General features: G+C 28.0%; 1 protein-coding gene across 1 annotated transcript in view; it reads left to right on the top strand.

Moving 5' to 3' along the window:
• The window catches only part of LOC145296842 (pyrethroid hydrolase Ces2e-like), a 1,088,672-nt gene that overhangs the window by 992,981 nt on the left and 80,370 nt on the right, over positions 1 to 15,321 (top strand). The window contains exon 6 of the mRNA XM_080142964.1: positions 7,091 to 7,235. Within this exon, the coding sequence (XP_079999090.1) occupies positions 7,091 to 7,235 (145 nt within the window). The remainder of the gene's footprint in view (positions 1 to 7,090; positions 7,236 to 15,321) is intronic.

Genomic DNA, 15,321 nt, shown 5'->3' on the forward strand with positions numbered 1-15,321 from the left:
AATCATATTACATGTCACTAAAGAGGTTATTTCTGCTGAGGTGGTTGACTACTTCTTTATTTAATATGGATTCCAGTAACTTACTCATGACACACAAGGGACTTATTGGTCTGTACTGAGAGGGAGATGACTTATCACCTGAGTTAAATACAGGGCATACTGACGAGGTTTTGGAAAGCACTTCTCCTTAAGGCAACGCTTAAACAGTTTCGTAAGTATGGGGGCAAGTTCTGGACGAAGCTTTTTCAACACTATAATTGGAATGCCGTCTGGGCCAGTTGCTTTACTGGAATCAAGGTTCTTGATTAGTTTGGCGATCTCGTGCACAGATATTTGTATGTTGGATAGTGTGTTGTCTGTTGTAGGAGGAAATACGGGGAGTTGATGGCCTTCGTCGCAGAGACTAGAGTTAGCTGCAAAATTATTTGCAAATAGTTTGGCCTTGTCTGATGCTGATGAGATGACTTCAGGTCCATTGATGATAGTTGGGATAGAACACATGCTTCTGTTCAGGATCCTGTGTGCTATTTGCCAAAACTGGTGGGAACCAAGCCGCTGCTCAGCTACTTTAGATTTGACGGACTGAGCATATAGCTCTCTTGTATTTTTTATTACTTTTTTACAGTGGTTGCTGGCAGTTCTGAAGGTAGCTTTAGTCTCAGTACATCTATTACGTTGGTAGCTTTGGAAAAAGTGATTTTTGTGCGCAATGGCAGCAGCACATTCTGGGGAGAACCATGGCTGGCTGTTAGGTTTTTGTAGGAATTTTTTGGATTGTATGAATCGGTCTATGCCTACAATTAACCATTCGGTCAGGTCTGATACTATAGAGGATACATACTTTTTAAACATGGAATGCAGAGGTAGATCAGATATGAATGTACGGAAGCTATTCCAGTCAGCCATAGAGTATCGATATACAGTACGGTGGAGAGGTGTATATGAAGACTTATTGTATGTCATTTTTATCTTAACTGATACAACTGTGTGATCAGAGAATTCCAGGGGAGATAGAATGGAACATGAACATAGCTCAGGGGAAGTTGTGAGAAAAAGGTCTAGAAGGCTTGCATACTGACCAGTAGTATCGGCACATGGGCGGGTTCGTGAACAGTCTGAGTGAGGTCATAGGCAATGACAAAATCATGACAGAAACTCCCCTCATCATCTGTCTTATTTGAGTGGGTCAGCCATTTCACATTGTGGACATTAAAGTCACCGCAAATGTGAATGGTAGCCGAAGCATGAGCAGACAGGATGAGGTCAATTTTCTCAGATATACTCTTAAGGACAGTAACCCCCGCTGTTGTGGGGGCGATAGAAGGCAAATATGAATGCGGTGGTGTAAGCAAGTGCAACGGGGAAGCATATATAAGGTAAATTAGGGTCTTCTCTGGAGATATCTCTACCACACAGGAAGCCATCTTTAATGTAGGCGCATATTCCATGTCCATGGCGATCTTGGGGGTCAGATTTAGATGTTAAGTTAGAGTATCCTTTTATTTTGAACTCATCTAGGGAAGTGGTCGGCCCTATGTCAGTTTCGTTTAGAAAGATTAAGTCCGGTTTCCTCTCCTGTAATTGGGTTTCAACCTCTGGAAGGTTGGAACGTTGACCCCTGATGTTGGAGAAGGAGACATGGTAGTAGGGGTCTACGTTGGAGGATAGGGTTCTAGGTTTATTCGTGTTTTTTTTTGTTTTGTTTTTTTTTATATTTCATGTTGAGTTTTTGGGGTTTGTGGAACAGGTCGACAGACTTGGTTAGAGTAGGACAGAGAGGGAAAGTAAGAGAGAGAAAGAGAGGAATTTTATTTTTTTGTAGCACATGATAAAGTAAAGCCGTACTAATTACCCACTAGTATGGCATCGAGAGGCCCCACCAGAAACTACTGTATGATTCAGAATCCATTCACCAAATGGCAATACCGCAGCCCCAGTACTTTAAACCTGCTGATAGGACAGCCTCCTTAGTGGTTAACAAAGGTTCGGGTCCCTGACTATCAGGCGGGTAACGTTAGCCCAGATGAAACGTTTACCTCCAGCACCCATACTAGTGACGTGGCCACAAGGATAGACATAGAAACAGAAAATTTTCCGACGTCTCAGGCTACTGTTCACGAAGTATTACCGACCTGAAAAGCAGCTTTTTCTTCACCCTTTGTCAGAAAAATCCCTCAATGGAAATGAGGACTGAAGGACAAAAAAAAAGGAGAAGCGAGAGTTACTGGAGTTGCCGATAACACAACCACAGTGTATTATTTACTCCCCATAAACCTTATTTAACATATGAATGTAGATTTGTGCATGCAAGCAGGTTTAGTCGACTACTCTTGCCTAGGTCAATTGTTTTGTTTTCAGGTTTGACCCCTTAGCCATAATTTTTTTACCGACTAAAAACCAAATCAAAAGTCAGCTACAGGTCCAAATACCCTATATCTCAATCTTAAACTTTGTAGACCAAATATTCACAGAGGAGTTTGGTAGAGACTTTCCGCATATACACTGAACATATCACTCATGTATATATATATATATATATATATATATATATATATATATATATATATGTATATATGTGTGTGTGCGTGTGTGTGTGCATGTGTGCATGTGTGTTAGAGAGAGCAAGAACGTTCTCATCCTGAAATTATGCAGAATGTAGAAACTATGCATAAAAAGAGTCTGTGTAACAGTGAAATGAACACAATCATCTTCTAAGAAACGATCAAAAATGTATAAGGAATATATGGCTTGTTTTTTAAAAGAATATGTAAATTAGTTAACATTTATATCTTGAAAATGAATTCTCTAAACTTGAAATATATTACTGAGATATAATTCTTATAAGAAATTAATAGGGTGGTGGGGCGAGAGTTATATTGTCTTTTGGTCCTCAAATTCCGTGAGCGATATTTTTGACGATGTGAAAAATGCAATTTTCTAGGCCATCTGTTTAATTGAGTTAGTAATATATGGAGATTTCATACACACGCCCCTCATAGTATTCGTCATCATATCTGTCAGTCTATCCTTCTCGTCAAACCTTAAATCTAAATAAAACCTAATAAGATATACACTTCCTTACTGTATTTTTTCTTAGTAAAATAATGCGAAATAAATTACAATCACTTGATATTAAGTGGTTAATTTCCAATCAATCATCCTATATACATACATCAATCATCCTATATACATACATCACTAGAGATTAAAGGAAGATTGAGATAGATCGATATATAGAATCAAGCTATATATATATATATATTATATATATATATATAAAATATATATATACATGTATTGATAGATACGTCCCACAATACTTTCAACATATCTGTATACAAAAAAAAACAACTGTGCGAACTAAGCAATAAATGAACTTTTGAACTTAAAGAGCGACTGCCTACAACATTACAAGATAGTTATAATCAAAAATATATTAAATCGCTCAAAAATGATCTCATCCATAATAAAAGCATTACTTATCGAAATAAAAGTATAAAAACGCAGGTACTCATCAATAATCACTTTCCCGAGTATATTGTTGATGAACAAATAAAACTAACGCCACAATCCCTACAAAATCCTAACAATAATATAAGCCAGCATCATAATACCAACTCTATTAATATATTTTATCAAAACCAAATGCAACCAAATTTTAGAGCTGAAGAAAAGGCAATTAAAAGGATCGTCCATAGATACTTAACACCTATTGATAGCAACTGTACAATTAAATTTATTAGAAGAAGTTTCAGGCTGCATGTTAAAAATCAACTCCTCCTGGGCTAAAAAAAAAAAATAATAATAAAACATTAGGGCAAACCAATGTAGTTGCAAAGTTCAAATGTCCTCCCGGAGAATGCAACTCCCAAAATAAACATAAGACTAATACACGCAGTGGACATACAACGACAAGATTGTCCGCCAACTTACTACGCATTTCAACAACACCTGTGCTTTATAAAAGCATTTCATAAAAAACTTCTCCCCCTCCAATCTTGTTGATAATACAAAAATTGTATAACACGAAAAAAGTTTTCAAATGTTAAAATTTCTCGAAGCATCTTATATTAGAACCCAATACCCTACTATTAATAACATCGCATTCGAAAAGAGAAACGACGTATTACAATGTCTGGCGTAGCACGTAAACGACGCGCTTTGTTAATATTGGCCCATGGACGCGTTGGTTTTAAAACTCAGATTTTTAATTGACTTTTTATATATTTTTAACCTCCCACCACTCAAAGATGATTCGCAGTCGAATGAAGAGCACTCGTAATAACTATGGAACTTTCATTAATATTTCCGATTTTGATATAAAGCAAATTATACGGAAAATTGAAAAAAAGAAAGAAATTAAAAGCAAAGTATCTCCGTTGTATTTAACAATTTCTACTGATATATATATATATATATATATATATATATATATATATATATATATATATATATATATATATAGAGAGAGAGAGGAGTTTGGTAGGGAGACAGTAATATATATATATATATATGGACAAAATAAAATATCATACTTAAGCGTATTTTACGCCCAGGAAAAGCCGGGCGTCTCCCTTCCGCTAGTTTTATATATATATATATATATATATATATATATATATATATATATATATATATATATATATATATATATATATAACTACTTCATTTACTCACATAAATTTAATATACGAAAGTATAGATTTATGCGTAAACTTTAAGTATTTACTTCAAAAGTGCTCAATACGTAGGTAGAGCTAGTTAGTAATTTATAAAATATATATGGCGATTAAGCTACACTGAATATTCTGCGTTTCATCCACTATAGGATTCGTCAGGCTTATGCGCATAAGCCTGACGAATCCTATAGTGGATGAAACGCAGAATATTCAGTGTAGTTTAATCGCCATATATATTTTATAAATTACTATATATATATATATATATATATATATATATATATATATATATATATATATAGTCATCCACATACAGTACTGTTTCGCTGTTTCACAGCTCATCAGTGCGGCTAGACAGGCAACTACCTCAAGCCAGGATTGAAACCCGACCGTTTGTACGACAGTCAAGGCTCCCAACCATTACGCTATTGGCGGCTGCTTGAACGAGTAGTGAGTTTAACGATGTTTATGATAACTAGCGGAAGGGAGACGCCCGGCTTTTCCTGGGCGTAAAATACGCTTAAGTATGATATTTTATTTTGTCCAGATTTCGTATATATTATTATAGAGTTGTGATTTCAAAAGTAAAATTTAGGTACCATCAGCTGGAATCGAAACCGAAGCATTTAAAGCTGATGACGTTACCACTGTACCAACATGACATGCATATTAACCGATTAAAAATGAAAAATAAACTAGATGAATGTGCAAAATTTTTAACAATATTTTCAATTTTGACCCCTTTTGGACCTCTTTAAAACAATTTTAATCGGCTAAAGATCTATAAACCAACGGTTCGTAAAAAAATCCAATCATTTGAGGCTCCTAGCGCCGCTCTGCGACTTTTAGTTTCGGAGGAGATAGAGTTTGAAAATATGGAGACAGACCGACAGACATATAGTCGTTTGTATATTAGATGTGCGTGTGTTCTTGCTTTTATCTGTTTGTATATTTTGTGGTCATGTGCATATACGTATGGTTTAAAAGTAATTCATTAATCTTAATCGTTTTTAGTGTTAATATTTCTTTCTTTTTTTATTAACTTTAATTAGTTTAATTATATGGACCATTCGAAAATAGCACTTAAATGAACAAGAAAATTAGAAAATTCGATTAATTGCATTTAAGTAAGAAAAACATTTTATAATTTAATTATATTATGTTCTTCAAACAAGAATCATTTTTATTATTGGAATACTATGTACACTGTTTCAATAAGAAGCGAATCATATTTGTATAAAAGTTTATGAAAATTATTTTCATTCATTTTTATACAAACATTCGCTTCACATTTTGCAGTTTTATTTATGTATTAATCAGCAAAATCGTAGTGATCATTGTGATTATTCTTGTCTTTATTCAAATGTAAACAATACTTTAACTTTATTCTATAAAGGTCTGAATAAACGATAATCTGAAGGAGCAATATCTGGTAAATAAGGTGGATGGGGTAACATATCCGAGCCTTGCTATAACATTTTTATCGCCAAATGAACGTGTGGTCTCGCATTATCATGGTGGAATACACTATTCCTGATAGTCAGTCGTGAGGTGTTATTTAATTGCTGCCTTTAATTCATTCAGCTGTGAGCAGACTTTCAAAATTTCTTTTTTAATCTGACGCAAGATATAATTATCTTAGCGTGAAGATCTGCTTTACTGATGACTCATCTCGTTTAAGCCAGAATTGTTATCTCATGCTACAGCAAATGATCTACACATTTCCTGTGAAAAAATGTTTTTAAACGGGAGCATTTTCATTCGGTGTATACAACCAATGCAGTTTCACTCATGTGGCCTCTGGAAATCGAATAGACTTTACCAAATTCTCATGGATATAGTTTTTTATTAACTCTTTCTCATGTTCGGTAATGTAGATCATTCTTAATTAATGCCTTCATTTCATCGTCATCTGTAGAGAGGGTCCGAATATTCATCACCATTAAAGTTAAATTCCCCAGCTCTAAACTTTGCGAATCATGTCTGTACAATTTTGTCAACTAAAACATCTGCACGTATTTTTTTGCTGTTATTATTGTTGTCGTTTGCATTTTTATATTTATGAAAATAGGAAAGCACGAAGTGCCTAAAATCTTCCATTTTTAAATGGCTTCATAATAACCATAAGTTAAATATATTTTAACTTTTTTCTTAAGCTTGAAGTGTGCTAGAACCGAAAATGTAAGTATTTATATCTGCCATAAGTATTAACGGGCTAAAGTATAAAGTACTAAAATTCCGCACACACATTCTGGACAGTTTGGTACTAAATTAATACTAAAACAAATACTTAAACCATCATTATAATTTAATTGAATAATCAACATTCTAAAAACAATCGGGGTTTTTATTGTTGTGTACACTTTTATTAAAATCATGTGAAAATTACTGCTTTCGTTCTCTTGTTTTAGTGGTCGTCGGAAGTTTCACCAGTTTTCATTCCCGTTGTGGATGGCTATTTCCTTCCGGACATTCCGGAAAAACTGATGCGGAGTCGTCCTGTTAACGCCCAGCAGTTTATGACAGGAACCACCAGGGACGAAGGTGCAAGTGCGGGTAGGTATTGCCAGAGATGAGACATAAACTGACCTTCGCTTCCATACAACGCTCTTCTCCTCATGTCTCGTCCTGGCGCTCCGGTCTCTTAGGCCAAATTGATACACAAGAGCTGAGTAAACACGTCGACATGGGGTGGGTTCGATTCGTGCCGTTTGCTCCCCAAAAATGGTTTGTATTAAATACACGGAGAGAACAATGAAAATATGTCGTTTTGGCTACGGAGGGTGAACACTGCTTAACCTCGGACAAGTCAACCGGCAGAAAAATAGAAAACGTTCGAAGTGATATGATCTAATATTTGTAACACGCGCAATGTAAAGGCATAAAAGAAAGTAAAAGAAAAACTTGCTGAGAGATGAGTTCGCCAATAACATCGATGGAGTCATGTCATTCATATACGCCACGTGCTCGTAATTGTAATGGAAGCCAAACATCTCCATACATTTCTCGTTGCATTTCTTTCCCCAGTTGCCAAAGGATTGCGCTTATTGTACTAAATTTGTGCTAAGCCGTCTTGCTATTGTTAAACGGTTGGGTTTCGATGTTTGCTTACGGTGTTGACTTGTATAACCACGCTGAAGAAAAGCTATGATACAGCGAACACTAATACATATATACATGCATATATTTATACACACACACACACACACACACACACACACATATATATATATATATATATATATATATATATATATATATATATATATATATATATATATATATGTAAGTGTTGAAGAATAGTGATAGCAATGTAGGATACCGTGATGATGAAGTGGAATGACATGTGAATAAAAACAAACGAAAGCCGCATTTAAATTACGAATTTTCATAAATATATTTTGCAAAAATCTATCAAAAATCCAAAGTATGAAACAAAACAATGAATATAAATCCAGGATATTCGTTATTTTACGTTTGTTCATGCATTACTTCTCCATCTTACATTGCTATCGTCTCTTTCCAGCAATGCTTCAAGCAAACTACGTTTCTATTTTGCATTTAACGTTCAGAGTTTACAGTAAAAACATTTTTATTTATATAATTATTTCTATCACTTGCAAAGCAGACTTTTTTCTTGATAATCAATAAACACTACCTTTCTTTTATTTAAAATAGGTTTAATTCAATTATAATGACGTTTCCATAAAATGTATACTCCTTAAATTGCGTCATAATTCAGGGAAAAATAGACGAAGGAAATATTATAAACGTTTAACAACAGCTCCCTCTCTTTTTTTTTGTTGTTCTCACTTACCTTTTATACATACCAGAAGAATATATTTATCTTGCCGAAACCTATGAACATAAAAAATAAAATCATCACGCATACACACGCATACACACATATGCATATATATACAAAATTTATGGATTACAAAATTTATAGATTACAAAATTTATAGATTACAAAATTTATAGATTACAAAATTTATGGATTACAAAATTTATGGATTACAAAATTTATAGATTACAAAATTTATGGATTACAAAATTTATGGATTACAAAATTTATGAATTACAAAATTTATAGATTACAAAATTTATGAATTACAAAATTTATAGATTACAAAATTTATGGATTACAAAATTTATAGATTACAAAATTTATAGATTACAAAATTTATAGATTACAAAATTTTTAGATTATAAAATTAATGAATTACAAAATTTATAAGTTACAGAATTTATAGATTTCAAAATTTACAGATTACAGAATTTATAGATTACAACATTTTTAGATCAGAAAATTTATAGATTACAAAATTTATAGATTACAAAATTTATAGATTACACAATTTATAGATTACAAAATTTATAGATTACAAAATTTATAGATTACTGGATTAATAGATTACAGAATTTATAGATTACAGAATTTATAGATTAAAGAATTTATAAATTACAAATTTTATAGATTGCAAAATGTATAGATTGAAAAATTCATAGATTACAAAGTTTATAGATTACAAATTTTATAGATTACAGAATTTATAGATTACGGAATTAATAGATTACAAAATTTATAGATAATAGAATTAATAGATTACAAATTTTATAGATTAAAAAATTTATAGATTACAGAAGTTATAGATTACACAATTTATAGATAACAGAATTTATAGATTACAGAATTTATATTACAAACTTTATAGATTCAAAGATATATAGATTACAGAATTTATAGATTACATAATTTATAGATTACAAAATTTAGCGATTACAGAATGTATAGATTCAAAAATATATAGATTACAAAATTTATTGATTACGAAATTTATAGATTAAGGAATTTATAGATTACAAAATTTATATATAACAGAATTTATGGATTACAAAATTTATAGATTACAGAATTTATAGATTAAAAAATTTTTGCATTACCAAATTTTTGGATTAAAAAATTTATTGATTTTAGAATTTATAGGTAACAAAATTCATATATTAGAGAATTTATAGATTACATAATTTCAAGATTACAGAATTTAGAAATTACAGAATTTATAGTAAGCAAAATTTATAGATTACTTAAGTTATAGATTACAGAATTTATAGATTAAAAAATTCATAGATTACAAAATTTATAGATTAAAGAATGTATAGATTACAGATTTTATAGATTACAAAATTTATAGATTACAGATTTTATAGATTACAGAATTTATAGATTACAAAGTTCATAGATTACAAAATTAAAAGATTAAAGAATTTATAGATTACAGAAGTTATAGATTACAAAATTTATAGATTACAAAGTTTATAGATTACAGAATTTATAGATTACAAAAGTTATAGATTAAATAATTCATAGATTACAGATTTTATAGATTACAGAATTTATAGATTACAAAGTTTATAGATTACAAAAGTTATAGATTACAGATTTTATAGATTACAGAATTTATAGAATACAAAGTTCATAGATTACAAAATTTATAGATTAAAGAATTTATAGATTACAGATTTTATAGATTACAGAGTTCATAGATTACAGATTTTATAGATTACAGAATTTATAGATTACAAAGTTCATAGATTACATAATGTATAGATTAAAGAATTTATAGATTACATATTTTATAGATTACAGAATTTATAGATTACAGATTTTATAGATTACAGAATTTATCGATTACAAAGTTCATAGATTACAAAATTTATAGATTACAATATTTATAGATTACAAAGTTTATAGATTAAAGAATTTATAGATTACAGATTTTATAGATTGCATAATTTATAGATTACAAAGTTTATAGATTACAAAATTTATAGATTACAAAATTTATAGATTAAAGAATTTATAGATTACAGATTTTATAGATTACATAATTTATAGATTAAAGAATTTATAGATTACAGAATTTATAGATTACAGAATTTATAGATTACAAAGTTCATAGATTACAAAATTTATAGATTAAAGAATTTATAGATTACAGATTTTATAGATTACAAAATTTATAGATTAAAGAATTTATAGATTACAGATTTTATAGATTACATAATTTATAGATTAAAGAATTTATAGATTACAGAATTTATAGATTACAGAATTTATAGAATACAAAGTTCATAGATTACACAATTTATAGATTAAAGAATTTATAGATTACAGATTTTATAGATTACAGAATTTATAGATTACAAAGTTCATAGATTACAAAATTAAAAGATTAAAGAATTTATAGATTCCAGAATTTATAGATTACAAAATTTATAGATTACAAAAGTTATAGATTAAATAATTCATAGATTACAGATTTTATAGATTACAGAATTTATAGATTACAAAGTTTATAGATTACAGAATTTATAGATTACAAAATTGATAGATTAAAGAATTTATAGATTACAGATTTTATAGATTACAGAATATATAGATTACAGAATTTATAGATTACAAAATTCAAAGATTACAGAATTTATAGATTACAAAATTTATAGATTACAAAATTTATAGATTACAGAATTTATAGATTACAAAGTTTATAGATTACAGAATTTATAGATTACAAAATTTATAGATTAAAGAATTTATAGATTACAGATTTTATAGATTACAGAATTTATAGATTAAAAAATTCATAGATTACAAAATTTATAGATTAAAGAATTTATAGATTACAGATTTTATAGATTACATAATTTATGGATTACAGAATTTATAGATTACAAAATTTAAAGATTACAGAATTTATAGATTACAAAATTTATAGATTACAAAATTTATAGATTACAGAATTTATAGATTACAGATTTTATAGATTGCAGAATTTATAGATTAAAAAATTCATAGATTACAAAATTTATAGATTAAAGAATTTATAGATTACAGAATTTATAGATTACAAAATTTATAGATTACAGAATTTATAGTTTAAAAATTTATAGATTACAGAATTTATAGATTAAAAAATTCATATTATGATGTATATATTACAGAATGTATCGATTACAGAATTTATAGATTACAAAATTTATAGATAAAAGAGAAGGAAGTTCCCTTGTAACCGGAGAAGTCTCTCTCCATAAAATAAATATCTACTAGGAAAAAGAGAGGGGAGAGAGAAAAACGGAGGATTATATATATATATATATATATATATATATATATATATATATATATATATATATATATATATATATATATAAACATATAATTCTTATTGCTAAAAAAACTCGCAAAAGAGTACGCATATAAATATATTATAATATTTGCTATTATTGTTATTATCATTATTTTTATCATGGTTATCATTATTATTATAATATTGTTACAATTATTATTATTATTATTGTCATTATGTTTATCATTATTATTATTATTATTATTATTATTATTATTATTATTGTTTTATTTTATTTTTGCTATTTTATTATTATTATTTAATTATTATTATTATTATGATCGTTATTATTATTATTTAATATTATTATTTTATTTTATTATTATTATTATTATTTAATATTATTATTATTATTTTATTTTATTTTTGTTATTTTATTATTATTATTTTATTATTACTATTTTATTATTTAGTCATCGTTATTATTTTTATTTAATATTATTATTATCATTATTATTATTTTCCTTATTATTATTTTCATTATTTCTATTATCATTATTATTATTATTTTATCATTATTTATATTATCATTATTATTATCATTATCATTATCATTATTATTATTATCATTATTATTATCATTATTATTAGTATCATTATTATTATCATTATTATTATCATTATTATTATTATCATTATTATTATTAGTATTATTATTAGTATCATTATTAGTATCATTATTATTATCATTATTATTATCATTATTGTTATCATTATTATTATTTTCATTGTTTTTATCATTATTATTATTATTATCATCATCATTGTTATCATCATTATTATTATCATTATTATTGTCATTATTATTTTTATTATTATTACCATTATCATTATCATCAATATTATTATCATTATGAATATTATTTTATCATTATCATTATTATTATTATTATCATCATCATTATTATCATTAATTTGTCATTATTATTATTTTTTTGTTGTTGTTATTATTATCAATATTTTTATCTTTATTTTTTATTATTATTAATATTATTTATAATTTTTATTCATGTTATTTTATCATTATTTTCATCATTATTATTTGATCATTATTTTTATCGTTATTAGTAATATTGTTATTATCATTATTTTCATTAATTATTTTCGGTATTGCTATTATCATTATTATTATTAATGTTATTATCATTATTATTATTACATTATTATCGCCATCATCATCATTACATTCTTATTATCATCATAATCATCATCATTATCATCATCATCATCATCATTCTTATTATCATCATAATCATCATCATAATCATCATAATCATCATCATTATCATCATAATCATCATCATTACATTCACTTTCGAACATGTATTTCCAAGAATACGTATGTTTAATTTAATTTCAGTGTAAATTATCATATTGGAAAAGCTGAGGTATAGATTTGTTAGATGCGGACATATGTCACATTGGTTTAAGAAACCCGCAAAAAGACAAAATAGCAGTATAAATTAACATCCTCTTCTAAATGTACTCTTTTCTGTTCGGCATCTTAAAGATGATAAAATTACTTTCAATATGAATATTTCACGACGTGGACATATATCCGGCATCTTTTTCATCTATCAAGAATAAATTTAAAAATTACTGACGTATCTATTTTCTTGGCTGTAATTTTATAATTCGAAAATCACGCTGGCAAACGTAATATATATATATATATATATATATATATATATATATATATATATATATATATATATATATATATATATATATATATATATATATATGAAAACTATGATTTCTTTTTCTTTAACCATCGGAATATGTTTAAAAAGCCAATATATAATTTATCAGTTTTCGACATATAGACACTTATACAGTATAATAACCGTGCTATTGTCAGAATCGTTACGGGTAGTTGACGGAAAACGCCGGAAGATGTCGAACGAAAGTTTCTTGATTTTTTTTCGCACAAATGCTACCTAATTTTCATCAGTGAAAAATATTTCTTTTCTATCCATACGAAGCTACTCGAATGACAAATTAATTGCAAAATAAAAATAATTTCAATAAAAATTGCATTGGAAAATGAAAATATATTCTTGAATAAATGTTGGACAATTTTTATAAACCATTTCTGTATATCTATAAAATTGAAATTGTCTGTGTCTGCTTGTGTTTGTACATTTCCCTACCAAATTACTCTGTCAATTTTCAGTCTAGAAACTCGAGATTTGACATAAGGGGTATTGCGATTTATGAAAATCTTTTTAATCGGTTTTCGGCCAGAAATTTGGCTGTCAAGGGATCAAAGTTCAACGATTTGACCTTTGAAAACTTTACCAAACTCCTTCACCAATTTTGGGTCTAAATACTTGAAATTTTAGGTGTAGGTTTCTTGGACATGGATCAAACATTTTAATTTGATTTTACTCCAAACAATAAATGTTAAGGTGTCAAAATTGGGGTCAAAGTTTTTAAAAAATTTACCTCTCAGCCAATTTTTGGTCTAAACATTTGAAATTTTGCATAAAGTATATTCAGACATAGGGCAAGCTTTTTAATCGGTTTTGGGCCGAAAATTTGGCTGCCAAGGGGCCAGAGTTCAAAAGATTTTACCTTCGCGGTCGCTAGCAAACTATTTAGCATATTTTGGGTCTAAATATTTGAAATTTTACATGAAGGGTATTAAGACACGCAGCAAGCTTTTTAATCAGCTTTGGGGCGAAAATTTGGATGCCAAGAGGTCAAAGTTGAAAGAGTGAACCCTTGCAATCTCTACCAAACTCCTCCGCCAATTTTGGGTCTAAACACTTGAGATTTTAGATGTAGGTTACCTGAACATGAGTAAAACTTTGTAATATATATATATATATATCACAAAAATTTTTCATGTATGTATTGGATACCTAAAATGCATAAAAATCCAGTTGGTGCTAGATTTATTGTAGATTCAAAGACGTGCACTACTAAACCTTTAAGTAAAGCTATATCTAAAATATTTAAATTAATTATAAATCAAATAAATAATTTTCACCTGAAAAGTAAATTCTATAGTAATATAAATCTATTTTGGGTAGTAAATAATTCCCAACCAGTGAAAGAAAAATTAGATAAAATAAATTCCAGAATAAAAGCAAAATCTATAGCTACTTATGATTTTAGTACGCTATGTACTAAAATTCCGCACGAAAAACTTATAAAAGAATTAAATGATACTGTAGATTTGGCTTTTGAAGGTGGAAAAGGTAAATATATAGACTTTTCAAACTCTAAAGCTTTCTGGTGTAAAAATAAAAATAGCAAAACTAGTATATATATATTATTCCTTAATTGGAATTTTTTATTTTTGAGATGAGCATTTTTATGTTTATTTTATTTTTATTTCGGACTATTAGTCTCATCTTTATTAGTTGTTGTTTGTTTGTTTTTATTGGTTCAACTAATAAAGATGAGACTAATAGTCCGAAATAAAAATAAAATAAACAGCAAAA

The sequence above is a fragment of the Euprymna scolopes genome, chromosome 17 (assembly GCF_053919585.1).
Source record: "Euprymna scolopes isolate OS-2025 chromosome 17, ASM5391958v1, whole genome shotgun sequence".
Taxonomy (NCBI): domain Eukaryota; kingdom Metazoa; phylum Mollusca; class Cephalopoda; order Sepiida; family Sepiolidae; genus Euprymna; species Euprymna scolopes.